At 31.3% G+C, this 22,326-nt stretch overlaps 1 protein-coding gene across 1 annotated transcript in view; it reads left to right on the forward strand.

The window, feature by feature from the left end:
* Positions 1–382: 382 nt before the first annotated feature.
* LOC145263727 (NADH-ubiquinone oxidoreductase 75 kDa subunit, mitochondrial-like) overlaps positions 383–22,326 on the forward strand; it is a 53,095-nt gene continuing 31,151 nt past the window's right edge. Inside the window, exons 1-7 of the mRNA XM_080120700.1 lie at positions 383–471; positions 4,735–4,803; positions 13,932–14,026; positions 16,048–16,155; positions 17,375–17,451; positions 20,619–20,700; positions 22,178–22,242. Coding sequence (XP_079976826.1) covers positions 4,743–4,803; positions 13,932–14,026; positions 16,048–16,155; positions 17,375–17,451; positions 20,619–20,700; positions 22,178–22,242 — 488 coding nt within the window. The 5' untranslated portion in view covers positions 383–471; positions 4,735–4,742. The remainder of the gene's footprint in view (positions 472–4,734; positions 4,804–13,931; positions 14,027–16,047; positions 16,156–17,374; positions 17,452–20,618; positions 20,701–22,177; positions 22,243–22,326) is intronic.

Here is a 22,326-nt window from a genome sequence, read left to right on the forward strand (position 1 = left end):
ACAAGGTTAATGGTACAGCAAAGAGTTGTTTTCCATAAAATTTTATGAAAATTGTTGATGTTTCCAATATTACGAAGAAAAATGTTCAATTTCAGCATTGGAGTAAAATTTTACAGTTTTATAATACATCAATCATTATTTTTCATTTTTCATTATTTTATTATAAAATATATGTATATAAAATAATATTTTATATTTTAAAAATATTATTTCTAAACTTACTTGGCCTTATTGAATTTAAACCATTACCTTTAGCGAAAGTCATTTTTATTTAAATTGAATGTAAAATCAATATTTTTCTAATATTGATATTCATAATTTTGATATATATAGTTTTCTTTATTTATATTTTGTCAAATACGAAAATTAAAATGAATAATTACGTAACGATGTAAGAAAATTTAACTTATACGAAAATAAGACTACAAAAGTGGAATTCGTAAAACGTCAATTCTAAGGACGAATTCCGTGGTAAGTATTGAAAAAATGATTCAAGCGAAAGAAAGTTATTATTTATTAATATTTCTGTTTATTGTGTTATATTTGATTATTTCAACGAATATAAAAATGCATAAGTTCTTAATTCCGATAATTTAATAACGTCTTAATCAAGCTTTACATAGCCATAATTAGTGTTAGTTGTTTCTTAGTTCAAGGTGTCCTTTAACTGGTCTCATCAGAAATAACCTGACAGATTTATCATATTATTATTTTTTAAAATAGAATTTTTGAAAGTTAAATTTAATTATTGTTGTATTATTTTAGCATTAAATTATTAATTGAAAGAAATTGTTATAAAACTGTGACTAATTGATCTTAAGATGATGTTGTTTTAATCAATATTTATAAAGCTGTTGGATGCAAAAAGCTTGCAAAACTTCATCCATGAGGTTCTGCTACGAATGTTAAAGTCAGTTTAAATGACTTTCTATTCGACAGTTTAGTTTAAAGACCTCAACATCCCTTTCAAATTTCGTTGGGTAACGAAATAATTAATTTGCTTTTTTTTTTTTTTAAATTATTAACAAAAAATAAAATGGCTGACTTGTTTACGATGAAGCCGAAATGCATTCTTGTGGAGTTAATTTTTGGTTAGGATTTCTAAAATTTCATTTTACTTCACGCAGTTATATTTTTTATTTCAATAAATACTCGAATAATAGTTTTAAAAAACAACAAAAAAAAACTGCAAAATAACTTTGCTTGTAGATCGGTCTTTATGGTTGGGTACTTATGCAGGCAGAATACGGACTATGCGTTCTTTTGTTTTTTTTTTTAGTTTTTGTAGAATTTTCAAGTTAAATTTAAGTTTAACGGATCTTTTTATTAAATTAGGTGCAAGTACAGAATAGTTACAAAACGTCTCATCCCCATGCTAATAATGGGTTTCTAAATAACGCTATTAATTCAGCACGATCCGTATTTTGCATACGAACCCATGGCGGCCCATATTTCCTTGTTAAGCCCTGTCAGGTAATCAGTACACAGTATTTAACAGGCGAAAAATTGTAAAATAAACAAATAACGGGTTTGTATTACTGTACACATAGATTCGAAAAAGTTGTCAAAAAACAAATATATAACAAATAAATGTTATCAAAGGCAAGATAAGTTACTTTTCTACCAAACTGGATATATTTTTCGTGTTTTTATTCAATGTAACATGTTTATTCAGCTCGAAAACCATAGTGTTTACCGATGTATTGGAACATTCAAGATGGCGTCTTATTCTCTCTTTAACACGGTAAGTGTGGGAAAAGATGTTATAAATAAAAAACCGGATAAAATACTGTTAAAAACTCGCTCAATATATGTTACCGTGACATAGGTTGACATATATTCGGCGGGTTTTTAATAGTATTTTGTATAGTTTTTTTATTTATAACACCTTTTTCCATACTTACGGTGTTAAAGAGGGTGTGAGACGCCATCTTGAATGTTCCAATACATCGGTAAACACTGTATGTTTTTCGAGCTGAATAAATGTTACATTCAATAAAAGCACAAAAAATATATCCAATTTGGCAGAAAAGTAACTTCTCTTGCCTTTGATAACCTTTATTTGTTATATATTTGTTTTTTGACAACTTTTTCGAATCTATGTGTACAGTAATACAACCCCCAAATAACTTATAACAAATTCAGTATAATTTAATTCTTTACCGATCTGTATATTTTTACCGTGCTGAAATTATTTTTATTTTATTTCGTTTAAAAATGTCTCATGAAAAAACAAAAAAAAAAAAAACAAACAAACTGATGACTGCTTATTTAATTTTTGAGGGGATCGTGATACAAAAAAAAAAAAATGACTTTATCATTAACCATAAGTCCGAGTTCCACCCCCACAAACAATTATCTTAAAACTACACTTAATCTCCTAAGTTTAACGAAATCAACCTAAGTTAAACAATCATTTTGGTTTTAATGTGACAATAAGACATCCAAATATTAAAAACAAATCCTGAAAAAAATATACCTTTCATATATTTATACGAGACGCTAAAGAATTTAATTTCTTAATTTGCTATAAATTTTTTGATGCTTGTTAAGATAGTCGGCAGATCGATTTTTTTTAATATGTGGTTTAAAGCTACAACAACAGTACTTACTTGTCATGTCGAAAATAGTAATATATCCCAAAATTACGCAAATTCGAGTAAAAAATTATTTATAGTTAAAAGGGTACATTTTTACGACGTGCCCCGGCGTAAACACCTTAACCTTTCATGTTAAAAACGGCTTTCGGAATACCCCCCCCCCAACCTTGGAAGCTGTTCTTAACATGGGGAGGTTGGAGGGGGTATTTATTCCGAAAGCTGTTCTTAACATGGGGTGGTTGGGGTGTTTTATACTACGCTGGGGCAGGTCGTAAAAAAATACTGTTAAAAGTAATTTTTACGGAAAATTAGAGGAAATTGCATTTTCCCAGATGTACGAATACAGGAAACATACTTATCTCCCTTTTTGCCACTTTAATGGCAACGTTTTGTGATAGACTTTTTTGCCAATAGTGATAGACTTTTTTTTTTTTTTTTTTTTTTTACTAAAAACAATAAGTTGTTCTACACGATGAATTTTCGTAATTTTTGGATATATTACTATTTTCGCCATGACAATTAAGAAAGTATTGTTGTTTTTTGGTTAAAAATATATTTTTAAAAAATCGATCTGTCGACTCTATCTTAACAAGCACCATTATTTGTTTATGATTTGTCGACTGTTAACTATTCTGCACTTTAAGTACCTCTAACACGTGACAGATTTACCCCTCCCATATGTAACACGATGTAACTATAATCTAATTTAATATTATCATCATAACTTTTGTACTATTTAAAATGAGCTTCAAATAAACTATTAATATTTTTAAAACAAATTTTCAGCGTACGAAAATAATGAAAATGCAAGAATAAAATCGTGTTTACATTATTGAAACCTTGAAACAATGTTCTTATCTAGTGATCATTTTGAAAGCATAAATACACGTGTTTAAAAAAAAATATAGAAAAAAAAAAATCAACTAATTGTCAGATTTTCATTAAATTTTTTGATACTTATTCATTTTTTAATTAACTTATACAGGGTGTCCCAAAAAGATGTATACACACTCCTCAACTGTCTTTGCACTTGAACAGCGTTTTCATGCTTCCAGTAGCATTTTAAATTACTTTTTTTTTTTTCTTCAAAGGTTAGCCTGGCTGCTATCATTAAGATCGATGAGTTTAATCTGCAGCGAAAAAAAAACAAAAAACATCTGGTTTGAAATTATTTAAAGTAACTATGCATCTTTTTGGGACCCCCTGTATTTTAAAAGCAGTTTTTGGAAGTTTTTTTTTTTTTTTAAGATGCCCCCCCCCCCCATTTCATGTTACGAAAACTAAACAAAATTTCTCATCTATGTAACATATTGTGAAACTTTTTTTTTCCTGCAGATTGATATGGTCATCTTCCAGGGCTTTACATTGCAAGTGAAACGGTCGCATTTGCAACTGATTTTTTTTTTTTTTTTTTTTTTTTTTATTTATTCTCAAGTGGTGACTAGAAATAATAAAACCTTATCTTTTGACGATTGTATTTCTTTCACTGACAATCTTCCAAAGCTCATTACTGAGTGAAAAATATCTTTTCAACCTTTTATTTGCTTTTTTTTTTTTTTTTTTTAATATGAGCAAAGTCAAATTATTTAAACAATAAAAGACTTAATAGAATAATATAGTTTTTTTTTTTTTTTTTTTTTTTTTTTTTTTAAACAAACATTGTTTAAAAAAAACGCCTGAATAAATTTGAATGTTAATACCATCAAGTCTCAATATAAAATTTCGTGCATATTTAGAATTACACTTATTAAAAAATATATATATAGAAAATATTTTACAGTGTATGTACTTGTCACAGACCGAAGATTCCATTTTCTAAAAATCACGTAGGTTTGGCTAGTAACTTTTCTATTTGGTTAGTAAATGAAAATATTTAGTTGTCAAAGGTCAACTAAAGATAGATTTGTCTGTAGAGCCCTGACCGAGTACATAAAAGATGAAGTGTTGTATTGTAACAAATACTACACTTTACTCCTAGCCAAATGGCCAAGTAATCATTATTAATCAATTTTGGTAATTTGAGTCGCAAGTGTTTGTCAAATTTGAACATGTCTAAATTTAAGTAACATCGATTCATAATTAAATGTTTTTATGTTTTCATTTTTAATTATGGCTCATTTTAATTTTTTTTCAGCCATCGCCATGTTACGCCTCGTGTCTCTAAGGGCACTGCAGAGGCCAGGCAACTTTGTTGTTGCATCAAGTAAGTACACTTCTATTTCGATTGATGATGCCAGTTAGTATGACCTCACAATGCAATCAAAATCAATTGTTGATGCTGATGATAGCTACAAGTCCAGAATTCAACCTTAAAAAAAAAATACTGAAAAATCTTTGATGTATATACCCATCATGGAATGAAAATATTATATTCCAAAAATCATGTAAATTGATCATATAGTTTGTTTTTACTAAGAAAATCAAATTTTATAAGGGACTGAGATGTGGTCTTGATCCACCATGTTTAATAAACAAAGGGAGACAACTCAATTCGAACTACTGAGATCAAAATCAGCCTTGTAATGACTATGATTTACTATTACAATTGCTAAAAATCATTAAAAAATTATATATATATATATATATATATATATATATATATATATATTAATTTAGCAGTTTAGGTGATTTTTGGAATTTAACATCTTTGTTCTGTGATGGGTACGCACTTAATAAAGATTTTTCTGGATTTTTTTTTTTTTTTTTTTTTTTTAATTAGGTTGAACTCTGGACTTGTATCAAAAGGTGTATGTGGCTTGGTAACATTCATGAGAAGATGACACCAGCGCTGCCTGAGCAGCATCACTTCAGAAAAGCAAGAATAAGTTAAGGAATGTAAGTGCTGAAATTTGCAAAGTGGTTATTTTTGATGGTGTAATGCTGGATCTGGGAGTAGAGATGTCGGCTGTGAAGCTTTTTTTTTTTTTTTTTTTTTTTTTTTTTTTTTTTTTTTTTTTTACACGGTGGTCGCCACTTAGGGATAAGGGTTATTGCAAGTACAGTACGTTAGTGTGGAGATATAATAAAGAGTTTACTTAAGAGGGCGGTTCATTAGGAATTTGTTAACGTTTGACTTGAAGACATCCAAGTTGTAGTCAGGTGGGAAGGAGGCAGACTAAACAGAGTTCCACAGGCATGCAGTTCTAAGAAAGAAGCTTTGTTCATAGAATCCACGTTTTGATTTAGGCACAGATAAAGAGTGAGGGAAATTTTTCACAGTGGATTCAGCTAGACGGGTTTTTTGTGAAGGATTGACGAGGGGGGTATCAGAGATTGGAGTTCAGACGAGCACCTACCATGGAAATAACGATAAAACAAGGATAGGCTCGCAACGTCTCTTCTGTGGGAGAGAGGTTGCAGGGTAGAGAAAAGGGCATCCCCCACTAAGCCACGAAGTCTATTTTGTACTCTGTCAAGGCAGGATAGGCTATTTTTAGCAGCTCCTGCGCAGATATGGCAGCAGTATTCTATCCTTGGACGTACTTGGCTTTTATATAGATAGAGAATTGCATCAGTAGTGAGATATCTTCTGGGGCGGTAGAAGGATCCCACCATCTTTCCAGTGACCTTGGCAACAGACTTGATATACGTGTTCCATTTCAGATCAGGAGTAAAGGACAGACCCAGAAGCTTGTCAAAACACGGGGCTTCTCCTAGACAAGAGCCATCCATTTTAATTGATGCCAGATGAGGATCAGCTCCAAAAATTCCATCATTCATGTATAGGTAGGAGGAAAATAATCAGCAGGAAGAGTTCTACAAACCTACAGTTCTTGGAAAGAAGCTACTGTATAGGAAGCTATATTAGAATAAGGTATCAAAATGGTGAATTGATCGCAAAAACAACTAATGTAACTTAAGACTTTCTTTGAATATATTTCTGTCAAATTCTGGGAATCTGTACAAAATTTCAAACTGGACCTTTTATTTAATCCACAAGAATAGATTGTTTTTATATGATCCTATATGACTGACTAGAATACCGAAATAAAAATACAACACCATAACCTCTTTAAAGGTGACGTGTTGGACTATTAAAGTAGATATATTATTCCTAGGCATCATAAACCAACTAGGCTATGGTGTGAAAATTGGTATATATTGCAAAATTCCTTTCAATTTCAATCTGTGATAAAGCATTTATTTAGGTGTTAGGGTCTTTTCCAGAATTCTCCTTATATTAAATGGCAAAAATTAAAAAAAAAAAAAAAACTGTTTTATATACATACCCGTGACGCAACAAAAATATCATATTCCAAAAATTACATAAATTGATAAAGTAGTTTTACTAAGAAAATCAAATTTAATGAGTAAGAAAATTAGGACTGTTTCACGGTGCTCTTGAAGAAACAAGGGCAGATAACTCCACAATATTTAATACTTCAAACTTGTGAGATCAGCCTTGTAATCGTTAAAATTTCCCATTAATCACTTAAAATGCAACTACTTGATCAATTTATGTGATTTTTGGAATATAATGTTTTTATTTTGTCATGGATATGCACATCAAGATTTTTGTTCTTTAATATAGGAGAATTCTGGATAACCACTTGGGGTTATTGTGATAGAATTTGAATATAAATGAAATTTAATCTTTTTTATTCATAAATGTAAAATTCTTTCTCTTATGTCATTAATATTTTTTTAAAAATTAGTTTAAGTAAGATTATTATTTTCAATGATGAGCAGTTTATTGTTAATGTTTTTAAATAATGCACATGATATTGTGTATTTTTTATGCATATGAAATCAGTCCCATCTTAAAGAAAAAAGGGGCCACTTGTCAATATGGTTGGCTTAATATATGATTTTAAATTGTCTTTCAAAATAAAATGTCCAAATTAAAAACTTCATTGAATTAAATTTTTCTCCATTAAATTATGTTTCTATCTGTTTTGAAATAGTCCAAATCTGAGGGGTTTTTTTTTCTTTATTGATTTATTATTAAAAGACAAGTCATGCTTGATCTCTGTGCTATTAATCTAATATATAAAAGGCTATATGTCTGTTTGTTTTCATATTTTCAAACTCTATCTCCTCCAAAACTGAAAGTTGCAGCGTGGCACTAGGGGCCTCAAATGATTGAATTTTTTATGGACCGTTCTTTTATGGGTCTTTAGCTGGTTAAAATAGTCTTTAAGAGGGTCAAAAATGGGTCAAAATTGAAAAATCCTTATACATTTTGTACATTCATCTTAGTTCATATGCGTGTCATGTTGGTACAGTGGTAACGTCACCAGCTTTGAATGCCACATGTTTGGTTTCAATTCTAGCCGATGGCACTCAAATACTTTTTTTTTTTTTAACTTTTAAAATCATGACTCTATAATAATATCTACGAAATCTGGGCAAATTAAAATGTCATACTGAGTCATATTTTATGAGTGCCCCCCCCCCCGGTCATATTATAAAGTCTCAATACGTTAGTTGTTGAAATGAACCTTATATGAACACTGTTGCACTTTCATTATTTATGTTTGCATATTTAAAAATAACTTGTTTTTATTTATTTTTTTTGTTATTTTTTTATTTATTTATTTTATTTATTTTTTTTTGAGATCTTGAAATAAAAAATTTTACAGAATCTATAATTTATGCAAAATATTTGGAAAATTATAAAAGTCATAGTATTAGATTTCAGTTTCTTGTACATAAAATCCATTACAATTCAACTTTGAGTTCACTTTTTTAATGGATACATGGTATTTTTTTAAAAATATTTTAAATATATTGCAGTATTTACTACAGATTAATTGAAAACCGTTAATTTCTGGCATATTCTGATTCCTAGCACACAAAAAATATACTTATACAGAGTGTCCAAAAAGTCACTGAAGGATTTTAAACTTAGATAGATTCTTTATTTTTGATATCATTCTGTAAGTTTAACACAATTTGACTAAGACATTGGGAAAAAAAAAAAAAAAAATACAAAATTCAAACAATCTTTATTTATGTAAAATAATGTATTTTCAATGTTGCTCATTTTCAGCTTCGCATATTTGTGCTCTTTCCAAAACATTCATGTCAGATTGTAGAATCTTTGGATTGCGATTTAACTCCCTTATTTCGTTCCTGATGTTTTCCTTCAATTCTTGCAGGGTTTGGGTTTGTTAACATAGACTCTTACTTTAAGATATTCCCACAAGAAAAAGTCGGGGCTAGTCAAGTCTGGTGAATGTGATGGCCATTTGACATTACCATAGCAAGAGATAATGAGATGCTGAAAATGGGCAACATTTAAAAGACATGATGGTTTGAATTTTTTTTTTTTTTTTTTTTTTAAATAATTTCCCCATGTCTTAGTGGTCCTAGATATGACCTAAAACTATATCCGATGGTGAGGCCCCAGCTTGCGGGCTTTGGGGAGTGTGGAGCCACCCTTTAATTGCCATTACTCCCAGGTCCTCTCTGACCCGGAGTGGTACTACCTGTTAGGGTCCCAACTATGGGTTAAATAGAATCCGACTTAAAAAAACAAATATACTCCATTAAAAAATTGTTCCTCAAAATCAGTAGATTCGGCATTAAATAACCTGAAAAAGGTTGATATGCCGTAAAACAAAAACAACCAACCAACCAACCATGTCTTCGTCGGATTGTATTAAAATTACAGAAAGATATCATCATGAATAAAGAATTTAAGTTCAAAACCCTTCAGTGACTTTTTGGACACCCTGTATGACAAATTACATTGTTTAATCTTGTGTTTTAATAAAAATATATAACATTTTTACTGAAAAAGTAGTGCACGGTATAATCACTTTGACACACCAATTCCTGTTAGATTACTGAAGTTAAGCGATGCTGAGCTTTGTCAGTACTAAAATTATTTGGGTATAGCAGTTGTTGTATATGCTCTTCACTCATTTCGGCCAGGTATCTAGTTAACCTGGACTTCTTGCCACTGGAATCGGTCACTGTTGACCTAAGTGAGGTGTGGTTGGATATTGCACAACTTTTGTTTCACAATTACAGGCACAGCCATCCTTACCAGGGCTATCTATTATTATTCAAGGCTGAACAGAGGCTATGATGAGTATCAAAAATGTGACAAAACATATAGTCATAAAGATGGGGGGGAAAATATTTAAACCTGCAAAGCACAGAAATGGTCATAACTGCCTTTTATTAATCAGATTTTTAAAATCAAACAAAATAGTTTTTTTTTTTTCATCGTAAAACTCTTTCTATTTATGCCATTATTGAGATATTAGCAATATTTTCCATTTTTTTTTATAAACATTGCTAATTACGTCTTCGTGAAAGTTCATTAAATTTTTTAAAAAAACATTAAACAATAAACTGCTTGTCACTGAAAAGAGTAAACTAATTTAAAGTAACTTAGAAAAAAAAACAAGTGAAGCATTCATGGTCCCCCGTGAGTGCACAGTGAACGAGGCATATAAAAAATGACTAAGTTCAGCCCCCTCCCCCGATTTAGTCCCAAAAGTTCCCAGGGGACGTCAAATCCTGGTGAAAATGAGCAAACAGTGCAGTTTTAGGCATTAACATATGTAAATTTGAGTTTAGCACCATGCAAAACTGCTAAATAGACATACACAGAAAATTTTGGACAAATATAGTAAAATAGTCCTAAAAATGGAATGTTTTTATTAGCCCTAAAAGAGCTCCTGGGGCACCCCCAAGAGTTATTGCAAAGTATAGACAAACAAAATTATATAGAAATCGGTTAGTTACAACTTTTCAGAAAGTTTTATAAGAATCCAAGGCATCAATTTTTTTTTTTTTTTTGTAATAAGCACAAAAGTTTCACTTTTAGCCATTTTAACCCGAAAGGCATCCCTAGTGGGGGCAACTGGAGTTTTTCGGAAAATCCGTTCTGTTACGTTTTTACTCGTATCATGTTTAATGTTTATGCAAAATTTTAAAAAATCCAAGGCATAGTTATCGAAAAGTGTGGACGGACAAAGGTGAATTTACAGGTCCACCCTCCTTTTCTCTGGGGACCAAAAAACTAGAGAAAGATTTTTTCATATAGAAATAAAACCAGATTAAATTTCATTTACATTCAAACATTGACAAATTTTATTTATAAACAAGTAACATCATTTAATCTGTATAAAGAGTGAACTTTGGAAATAGTTTACTTAGTAAAAAAAAAATATATATATATATATATACAAATGCACAATTTTAATGTATATTTTTTATAACTACATAACACTCCAGAGTGAAAATTCAATATCAACATAAAAAATGAAGCCATTTAAAATGTTAATGAAAATAATTATTTTCAGTGATTGAAAAGAAATGCATCTTTTCTTTGTTTTGGAGCACAAATGTAACATAGCGTTTAGTTCTTTTCTTCTTTTTTTTTTTTTTTTTTTTATACATAGGCGTCACCACATTATCAAGGCTGAGGCCACTCAAGGATAAGGGTTAAAGAGTGTAGAGTAGTCAAAAGGACAATATAGTAATCGATAGTTATGGAAGTTCGGTAAATTTGTTAACTTAAGTATAACGGCTCATCAGAAACTTGTTCACGTTGGACTTGAAGACAACCATGTTATAGACGGCTGGAAAGCAGGAAAATGGAAGACAATTCCACAGGCGTGCAGTTCTAAGAAAGAAGCTTTGATCATGGAATCTACGTTTAGGTTTAAGCACAGATAAAGAGTGGGGGGAATTATTGATAGCGTTTTCAGCTAGGTGAGTGTTTCTTGTGGAAGTTTGGCGAGGGGGAACCATAGAACACTTACCATGAAAATAATGATAAAGCAGAGACAAACTCGCAACATCTCTTCTATGAGAAAGAGGTTGCAGCGAAGAGAAAAGGACATCTCCCACAAGACCACAAAGTCTATTTTGTATTCTATCAAGACAGTACAAGTCCTTTCTAGCAGCTCCTGCCCAGATGTGGCAACAGTATTCCATCCTTGGACGTACCTGGCTGTCATAGAGAATTGCATCAGCAGTGAGATATCTACTGGATTGATAGAAGGATCCGACGATTTTTCCAGCAGCCTTGGCAACAGATTTGATGTACGTATTCCATTTAAGGTCAGGAGTAAAGGTCAAGCCCAGAAGCTTGTCAAAACTTGAGGACTCCCCAAGACGAGAGCCATTCATTTTAATTGATGCCAGATGTTTTCATTTAAAACGATCTCGGCTAAATATACAAGGTAGAGAGCAAAGTAAAAATTGTAGGTTTTATATTTAAATTTTATTTTATTTTTTCAGTAAGATATAGAATTTTAAAAATGAAAATGTATTATTTGAACAAGGAATACACAACATTTAAAGTTCTTTCCTTAATTCATGGCTTTTCAATGTAAGGTTCATCTCTTCAGTAAAATATTTATTATGGATAAACATAATTTTGCTTTTCAGCACATAAAGAACATAAAAAAGGACATCATTTTAAGGTGATCCAACAGGAGAATTGGATTGAATAAGAAAAAAGATATGCATTTCAGGTACACAATTCAAATGGTGCCTGTGGAATTGAGATGAATGTTGTTTTTATGTTTCAAACTGGTTAATGATTCTAACATTGGAGGTAAAGCCCAAATTTGTGAAATCCAGAAGGAAAAACAAAGTTCCTTAGTGATAGTAGAAGCTTGGAGGTAATAAATCCCATTTGTTTTGGTATTATGCAGTCTGTTGAAAAAAGTTTTATTTTTATATGGCAAAATCCAACTGATCCATGTGAATTTTCAACTTGTAAAAATGGTCATCATGCATATGCAAATTTATATATAAATTTAAATTTAGGATAGTTGGATCAAAATTATTGTGTTTCTAAGAATGGGAATTAAAAAAAACTTTCATAAAACACAGCAAGCTGTTTTTTCTTTGCTTGGTGTTACAGCTTCTATCAAATGCAGTGAAAGTTATAATATTCCGATTTATAAACATGCTAAGCAAACAATTAAAAGATGAGAGGAGAAACGAAACCATAAAGGAGCAAAGTGGAAGTTCTTATTAGGGGGGGAAATCTGGCAAGGGGTAGAAGGACAACTGAGCAAATGAATATTAGGAGATGAACTTTACATCGAAAATACATGGATTAAGAAAAGAACTTTAAATGACATGAATTCCTTGTTCAAATAATAAATTTTTCTTTGAAAATTCTATATTTTACTGCAAAAAATTTAAATATAAGACCAATTTATTTATATATATATATAAACTCAATGTCTGTGCATTTCCTATAAAAGGCCTGCTACTACCAGATCAGGTTGTCTGACTTCTAAAATGCTGCATGCATAAAATGATTTAATGTTATTTTCCTTTTCGTTTGCAAAACTCAATCATGTTCTTCAGAAACAAAAACAATTTTTCTCTACAAAGCAACCAAACCAAACACCATGAATAAAAAACTTGAAGCATAGAACCTTTTCTGAAATTATTGGATTTGACATTAAATAACCTAAAAAGGGTTGATATGCCATAAAATAAAATTAATATCTAATATTTAAAATAAATTTATAAAGCAATTAACTTTTACCATTGGTAGTGATTGTGAATAAAGTAATCCAGTATCAAAATGTCTGAATACGGATTATTTTATTACGTCACTACTTATGCTAAAGTAAATTGCTTTAAACTTATTTTAAATATTCACATTTTTCTTTTAATACAAATAAATTATAAAAGAGTTGGTTAACCAATATAAATTGTTTTTTTATTAATTTACCAACTGTACTTATTTATTTATTTATTTTTTTTTTTAGTAATTTATATTACTAACAGTAATGCTTACTTCAATTCCTACTGGAATATGTCAAATTGAAACATGAATTCCGTAAATAAACATTCTATTATAGTTGTATTTTCCGTTTGATCGTTACCAGGAGTGGTGACGTCTCAAAATTGCCCATTCGTTTTTTTGTTATTCAGTATTTGTATTTTGAAACAGTTTATTGAAATAAAATGTAAAAAGCACATTATTGAAAATTATACAGATAAAAAATTTAAAAAATTAGTCTTTATTTGCATTTTTATGACAAAATTATAAAAAATAAGTTCGTTTTTTTTTTGTTTTTAATTTTAATGCTTTATGAAATTTTCTAATAAGTATGTTTATGAAATTATAGGAATAAAATAACAAAATTAATCTTTAGTGTTTTCAATAATCCTTAAAAGATGTTTTCACTAAAACTTTTAAAAAAAAAAAAAAATTTATGCACAAGGGCGATACAACAGATGTGAGAAAAAAAAAAAAAAAAAGGTGAAGTAACTATTTTTGGAGTAGTCACCGGTTCCAGTTATAGTAGCGCAGAAAATACAGGAAGGCTTTAGCTGACTATGACAAAACGTTTTCTTTACTTATATTATCTACTGTAATTTTACTTTCTTTGTTAGGTCGCTTCACCTCAACTAAACCTGCCCCTGAAAAAGTCGAACTGTTTGTTGATGACAAGCCAGTTTATGTAGATCCTGGAACTACTGTGTTGCAGGTAGGTATTTATGCGTTCTTTACTAACTTTATTATTTGCCTTACATTTATGATTTGATCTTTGTTTCTGAAAATTGCACCAGACAAGACATGAGGTTACTTGATGTAAGAAGCTAAAAATATACTACTTGACAGTTAAATCTAGCCAACAATAAGTGTTAGAGGAATTAAATTCCAACCCAGAAAACAGCAATTTTACCCCTCACATATTTCCTTTCACGGGGCTCTATAGATAAATTTATCTTAAGCTGACCTTTGACAACTAAATATTTTTGTTTACTAGCCAAAGCCACGTGAATTTTGGAATATGACATTTTTGTTCCATGACTAGTACATGCATCATAAAATTTTTCTCTATTTTTTTTAATAAGTGTAATTCTAACAATTCACCAAACTTTTATATTAAGATTAGAAGTTCTAAACATTTATATTTCTTCAGATGTTTTTTGAACAACCGTTATTAAAAAAAAAAAAAGAAAGAAAAAAGTATATTGTTCTGTTAACCCTTTTATTGTTTAAATAATTTGACTTTGTTCGATTTGCTAAAAAAAAAGTTGAAAGAAAAATTTTCACTCCGTAATGAGCTTTGGAAAATTGTTGGTGAAAAAAAAAAAAAAAGCGTTTTTATTATTATTTCTAGTCTGGTTGGAAAAATCAATCGCAAATGCGACTGTTTCACTCACAATGTAAAGCCCGGTTCAGAAATATTACTCATGAATGTGAAGATTAAAGGATAAAATAAGTGAAGCAAGTGTTAGTAGGATGTTGAAAGTAATCACAAGGTTTACTTTCTACTTTACTTTCTGAAAAAAAAAAAAAAAAACCTTTTTGAAGTCTTCATCTTGTGTCTTGGATGATTCTTAAGCAAGACCATTCCTATAACAGACCGAGATATCCAATATTTGGATTTTTACGACTGAAAATAAGATTTTCAGTCATTCAGCAGAAATCTATTTTTAACTGGTAAAAGTCCACTATTACTGCTCTGAGAAACATTCATTCTGAAAGGATATTCTAACACATCAAATTTATTTCAGCTGATATTCTATATTATATCGTAAAGTATATTTGAATTATAAGTTTATACTGTAAATAAATTGTTTATTCAAGAAATACCTTCTTTTTTTTCTGGCTGACAGGAAACCTCTTGGCCTGTTCTTTGTGACACTGTGATACTCCATTGGCAAGCCATTAAACCCAGACATTGTGTGCTGTGGATATCCTGGATATGACCTTAAACTATATCCAGTGGTGAGGCCCCAGCTTGCGGGCTTTGGGGAGTATGGAGCGCCCCCCCCCCTTTAATTACCATTGCTCTCGGATCCATTCTGACCCAGAGTGGTCGTACCTGTTAGGGTCCTAACTATAAGTTAAATAGAAACCGACTCGAAAACAACAATTATATTCTATTAAAAAAATTTTCTTCAGAATCTTTTGATTCGGCATTAAATAACCCGAAAAGGGGTTGATATACACACGTTAAAAAACATCAGTAAAGAGACTGAGACGAAAGATCAGAATGCTGAGTGGGTCGTCAGAATAGTATGAAAATCTTGAATGAAGCCTTAACATAAACAAAGGCAAATATATCTGTATGAAGTTGAAAGTTCCAGTATTGGGGGCACATGAAGGAAAATGAGAACCTGTGTGTAAAATAACGCACTTATAATAATGGCAATTTATTTCCATAAAATACTAACTTGACTTATCTGGCATTACCCAGGATGCGATGAAATCATTTTAGTTTTTAAAAATCTTTTACATAAGATAGTGAATTGTTACTAAATTCTTCAATCTAAAACATGCATTATTTCTCATTTTTTTTTTTTTTTGTTAATCTTTAGTTGATTACTAGCAAGCCACTGACGTTGCCTACTCTAATCTATCCTGCAAAGGATTCCACAGAAATTATCTTATATACACCCCAATTTGGATCTACCATTATTTTATATATTTTCCATTTATAAAAAATGTATTTAATTATTTTTTTATATGTACATTTTTTTTTTTTTCTTTTTTTAGGCTTGTGCAGCTGCTGGAGTTGAAATTCCTCGATTCTGCTTTCATGATCGTCTTTCGGTGGCTGGTAATTGTCGCATGTGTCTTGTAGAAGTGGAACGATCGCCTAAAGTGAGTTGGATTTTCTTAATTTCTTCAATTTTGTATAGAATTTTCAAATAAATTTTCATTGGGAAAATTCTCTAAAAAATTTTTAATAACTTTTACAAAAATATAATTTCATTGTTAGTTTTTTTTTTTTTTTTTTTTTGAACTGAAGCATAAAATGGTCCTACATTTTTATTAAAAATAATTATTTATAACACTGGAAAAGGAGTGATGCCATCCCCTATACTTTGGTGTAGTAACTAATGTAAAGGGAGCCTGTGGCTCACTCTAGACTATGGGTCTCCAAAGTTTTCAAAGGGAGGAGTCATATTGCTGATTTTTTTTTAGTTATGTGAACCAAAAAAAAAAAAATTACCTGAACATGTATTATACAGTTTTGCTCATTAATTTTGCTTTTTAGTGAAACTAGTTCTCAAAACTTCATTCTTTTAATCATTTTCTGAACAAAAAGAAAAACCACAACACTATTTTCAGATTTTCATTTAAAAAAAATTTTTCCTGACTATTTTTACATTTTCCATAAGAGCTCCACAGGCTGGATATCGCTTGTTTGGAGATTCCTGCTCTAGACTATGGTCGACCACTTTACATATTTAATAGTGGAAATGTTCTTATTTAATTTAATTGTGGATTGTTCATAGTTGAAGATGAGGATAACAGCCCGCAAATAAATAAATATATATACAGATTATTTATTCAAAGGAGTACAATAAAAAAAAAAATATGGAAATGTTCTGTTCAATGGTATTTTTTTATGTAATGGTTTCATTGAAACGACAGTGAAAAAGGAAGATGTCCTATAACAAATAACTGTACCCAATGTTTAACTTTATCTCCATCCAATAATCCATCCATCACGGCTGCAGCCGAGATTGAACTCACTACACAAATTTGTCGTGTAATTCAAATTTTGTCAGTAGCTGAATACTTGATGCTTCGCCAGGGCTATCAAGGGTATTTTTTAACGTGACGGGTTCCTACCACAGCTTAAGAGAGTCCCATCTACGCTCGAGAGAAGGATAGACCACGCCAGTTTCTGAACTTAGTATTTTACCTTGCGGTACATACAACACCTTGCTTTCCCAAATGGTCACCCATCTGGTACTGGCTAGGCTCAACATTGCTGCTTAACTTTGGTGATCTGGCAAGAACCGGTGTGTCAACGTGATTATGCCGTATAATTATATATAATTCTGAATCTATATTAATTTTCTGTTTGCAGCCGGTTGCATCATGTGCCATGCCAGTGATGAAAGGTATGAAAGTGAAAACAAACTCTCCTGTTTCCAGAAAAGCAAGGTGAGACCTTTTCGTTTCAATTTTATTAATTTACTTGTGCTGACACAAATGACAGTAACTTTTTTAGAAAAAAAGAATTTTTTTTTTTTTTTTTTTTTTTGTCATTGAACGTTCAATCTCTAGAAAAGTGTCACTTACCTAGTACTTTATCCGTTACACCACATATCGTTGTGGACAATTCTAATATGAATTTTTCTTTTACTCTTTCTGTTAGATAATAGCAGGGTTAAAAGTGTTAATTAACTATTATCTATCTATCGATAAGTGGACAAAATAGTTAGGCTAAGAATAGAAATATTGTTTTTGAAAAATAACTTTAGCTGAAAGTTAATCATGTAAAGAGTTAAGTGATATGTTTATAGATTTAGCTGCAGTTCGCTATAAACATAAGAATTTAGAAATCCAAAACAATAATTGATAAGCGACACTGTTCACGTCACATTTAGATAGGTGACCTGAGATCACGTTAAGGAGATGTATCCTTTAATCGGCTACGTCACCGGAACTGACACGTTAAAGACAAGAAGTTTAGTCAGTCTAGAAGTTTTCAGCAAACCAGTCGGAAGTGAGTGCCTGCTTTAGAACTCGGCCTAGAAGAAAGATGTAGAGACATGATGGCAGACTCCTGAGGAAACATGGGACAACTGGAATAAAATTTATATACAAAAAATATAAATGGTTGTCATGTGGTCCCTCAGAATCATTCAAGATTCCAGTGTGTTTCATGTTATGTTGTAAACCGTCGTATATGTATATTCCATTTCACACACAACAGTTGTGATCAACACAGAGAAAACGTGTCCTTATAAGAAAGGTATGGAGTCTTCTCTCAAATATTCTATCATCTAATATAAACCCCTATTCAACGTATACGTGTATTGATGCCCGCTATATAACAATTGTAGGTAACACTAAGAATACAATTGTGAATTACTTAAAACTTCTATATCACATGTCACATTTGGGTCGTCATCTAACCTTCAGCCTCTCTCCCATTGATGAAATGTTGCATCCCTCTGCCTGTTCTACAAGTGTTTTAATGGTCAATGCTCTTATCAACTACAAGCACTTGCACCCTTTCGACATAAATACCTCTGACAAACCCAACAAGCAGCTAAATCCCACCTCTACACAGTAGAGATCTCTAGGTGTAAGAAAGCCTTTTACTCCAATAGTTTCTTTCCCAGAACTGCTAGACTTTGGAACCCCCTTCTGGGATTCTGCTTCCCCAACTGTACTGACATGCAGAAGTTCAAGTACAATGTGAACAGACATCTTGCTGCTCATCTCCCTTCATTATGTCCCTGCAACTTATGTCCCCGATGGTAGCCCCCTACTTCAAAGTTACATTGTGCCTTGTTTGGGGTGAAAATTGAATCGTAAAAAATAAAAAAATAAATAAAAATGGTCATCGCTAATGAAATGAGAGCATGCTACTCTCGTAAATTAAATAAAGGGTCCTGTTTTAAATTCTGTCTGGATTGCAGTGTTCAGTAGAAAGTTTCTCGATCTCAACAAGATGCTCCTGAAGAAGGTTGGAGGTTACATTAGCTGAAATGTTGTATGAACACTACTCAAGCTGAGAACAGTAGTCCGAGTAATCAAAATATGCAAATTATCAGTCTTTATCTCAAAAGTTCAAAATCTGGAATATTTAAATTTTTAAATAGGAGGTTGTGCTCATATTATGTGTTTTAATAAACAAACACGTTAAAATACTCAAAGAAACTGAAATTTGAGGGATATTTAATAACTAGCAGAGTTACCTGGCATACCCTGGGCAGGAGTGTAACACATTTCTATTAAGATTTCTATCTATCTCTTTCTCTCTTTCCCCTCTCCCTTTTCTCACCCTCTTTCTTCTCAGACAACACGTTTTTACAGATTCCTCAAATTATGAGTAAGCTTAAGGAATTACAGTAATAAATAGTACCTAATCTGGATGGACCCCCCCCCCCTCCTTGAAGAAATCTGCACTAGTTTAGGGGCAAAGAATGAATTTTTTTTTTTCTAAATTTTAAATATTCATTCAGGGTAATGCCAACTAAGAAAATGCTAACTTTTTGGGTGCTTGTTTTGTCATTTTTTAGTTTTAGCTAGATATATACACAGACAACTGCCCTTTATATTATAGACTAGCGAGGGGTACCCGGCGTTGCCCTGGTGTTTTTCGGGGTATGTGAAAAAAACCCGAAGCGTTGACGACGCGCAGTTGGAAAATAGTAAAGTGTTATAAAACAAACAGGTGCACGTTTTTGATTGACGTGACGGCGATAGGTATTCAGCAGTAACGATTTTGTGCGGGACAGTTTTGAATAAATCGGTTTGTTTATTTTTAAAAACCCGCTCCCTGTTTATTAGGAGGAGCGAAATGAAAGCTACAGTCTGATATGACGAAGTCGACATTGAACAAACGTTACTTCGCTCTCTTAAAACAACTGGCTTTCGGCCTGTGGTTAGAGTCGAGTTTCGCTTTTTTTCATACTGAAAACCGAATGTAACGCGTGCCGATGCGGGGGAAATGTGGAATAATTAACGCTTGAAAGTCAATAAAATTAAATAGACAGGCGAGCTCCGTGGATAACTCTGAGATATTACAATTTATAGATGATATAAAAAGTTTTAAGAAGTTGTGAAGCGAGCAAGCGCTTCTCTGAAAGAAGCCTTTCGTGGACATCGAGGAAAAGCGAACATACATACACACATACATTTTCGCTTTTATATATATAGAAGATTGATGTCTAATTCTATTGTTAAAATTTCACAAAAATCTAAGGTACCTGAACTTTTTACCCCCCCCCCCCCTTTATTGTTCCCTTCAATTTCTTAAGTCCTCTTAAGCTTAAACTTTAAATTTTAGACATGTTCTATAATCAAAATGATGTAATGGATTTTAACTAGAATTGAAATAAAGATTCTAGATATGGTTCAGTAGCATTATATATTAATTTTAATCTTTGTAAGGCAACATGAAAGTAACGGTAAGCTGTTCTGTTTAGGGGATTAATTTTACCTGTCCTGGGGATGGGTATTTTTCCAGAATTTTATAAGTCTAAGTAGGATGTTTGTTCTATTGATTCCACAATTCTCGTTTGATCATTTATCAATGATAAAGCTTCCGTGAAGCAGTTATTAATCTTGTTTATATTTTTCATCATTCTTTTCAGGGAAGGTGTGATGGAGTTTTTGTTGGTCAATCATCCATTAGATTGTCCAATCTGTGATCAAGGAGGTGAATGTGATTTGCAGGTAAGAAATTTACCTTGTTCTCAAATTATTTAAACAATAAAAACTGTTAACAGTGCAATTTTATTTATTTTTTAATCTAAATGTTTTGGAAAAATCTATTCTTCAGAGATATTAACTCCTTCCATCAATGCTTTAAAATAATACTTTCATTGAAAAATTTCATTCATTTCAATGTCATGCTAGTCAAATGGTGTGCCTCTGCTGTAATGCATTTGAAAACGTGTCCACTAAATTTTTCTTTTCTTTTTTTTCCCTGATGGAAATCTCTCCACAAAAGGCATGTAGCCATTAAAAAGTATTACTTCAAGGTCAAAAACTGCTAATGATGACAGTTAAAGCGAATAGAATCTGACCTAAAAAAAGGAAAAAAAAACAGCAATTCCTCTTTTTGTCAGAGGAATGTGAGGACTAAAGGACAAAATTGGGCAGTACAACTATCATACTTGCATTACGAACAGCTTACTATTTACAAGCATATTTTAAAAAATGTCTGTTTGACTAGGGAACTGAAGGGGTTTTAAGAATTTTTCTGTCTTTTTTCCAGCTGTTATTGGCTGCAATGCCATATTCGAATATTTAATATTTGATTGAAACAAAACCAGAAGCACTTTTTTAGATTTCTCCGAAAAAAAAAAAACCTGGACAATATAAAATGTGTGTAAAATGAGATGTAATGTTGTTCTCTCTAACTGACCACCAGCTGGCCAGCTCTCAATATCCTATACCAGACACAGCTGCCAGGCCGGCTGGCTCACTTTCGAAGAGCTAAAAGGAAGAGACGTATGCTTGTCGAGTTTAGTTGAAGAAAGAGAGAAAGATGAAGATGGGGTGGATATAACAAGCAGAAAGTAACTAATTGTTTAATTAGGGAGGGGTGTTAAGCCAACGAAGGAAAAAAAGGATTGAAAAAAAAAATCAAATGTACAATAAATGAATGTATTATAGCCAATAAAATGTAACTTTTGTACTTACCGGGCACATTTCTTGTGTTTTAAAGTAATCTGAAATGTTTTTGTATTTCAAATATTCCACCAAAAATGGCTACCATCACATGTAAAATGTTGGTAGCCATCTTTGTTGGTTAACCCCTTGTAAAAATTGAATATATGAAATGATAAAAAGAGCATTTAAAACTACTTTAAAACACAAAAAAAATGAGTCGGGAGTCAGGTAGGTATAAAAGTAACTTTTATTGGCTATGATAACATTTATTGTATATTGATTTTTTTTTTTATTACTCTTTATTTTTTATATATTTTTCTTTGTGTTGCCTTAAACTAAACATATATATATTGAATTGATTTTGCAAATTCCCTTTTTCCTAATTCAAACAATCTAACCGCTGTTCAATGATTGACTTAATGGGTTTATTTTCTTCTTCTTTTTTTTAGTTATATAGATTTTTTTAAAAATATCTAACTAGAATTTTTTCTTCTAAATTAACAAAACATAAATTATCCTTTTTTGTTCTTTTTAGGATCAGTCAATGGTATTTGGAAGTGACCGCAGTAGGTTTACTGACATTGAATTTACTGGTAAACGGTAAGATTGTTGGCTGCTTTCAAAATGAATCCACTAAAATATTCACTTTTAAACTTAACCAAAACCTTTGTTTTTATATCTCCT

Source organism: Euprymna scolopes, chromosome 39 (genome assembly GCF_053919585.1).
Source record: "Euprymna scolopes isolate OS-2025 chromosome 39, ASM5391958v1, whole genome shotgun sequence".
NCBI lineage: Eukaryota > Metazoa > Mollusca > Cephalopoda > Sepiida > Sepiolidae > Euprymna > Euprymna scolopes.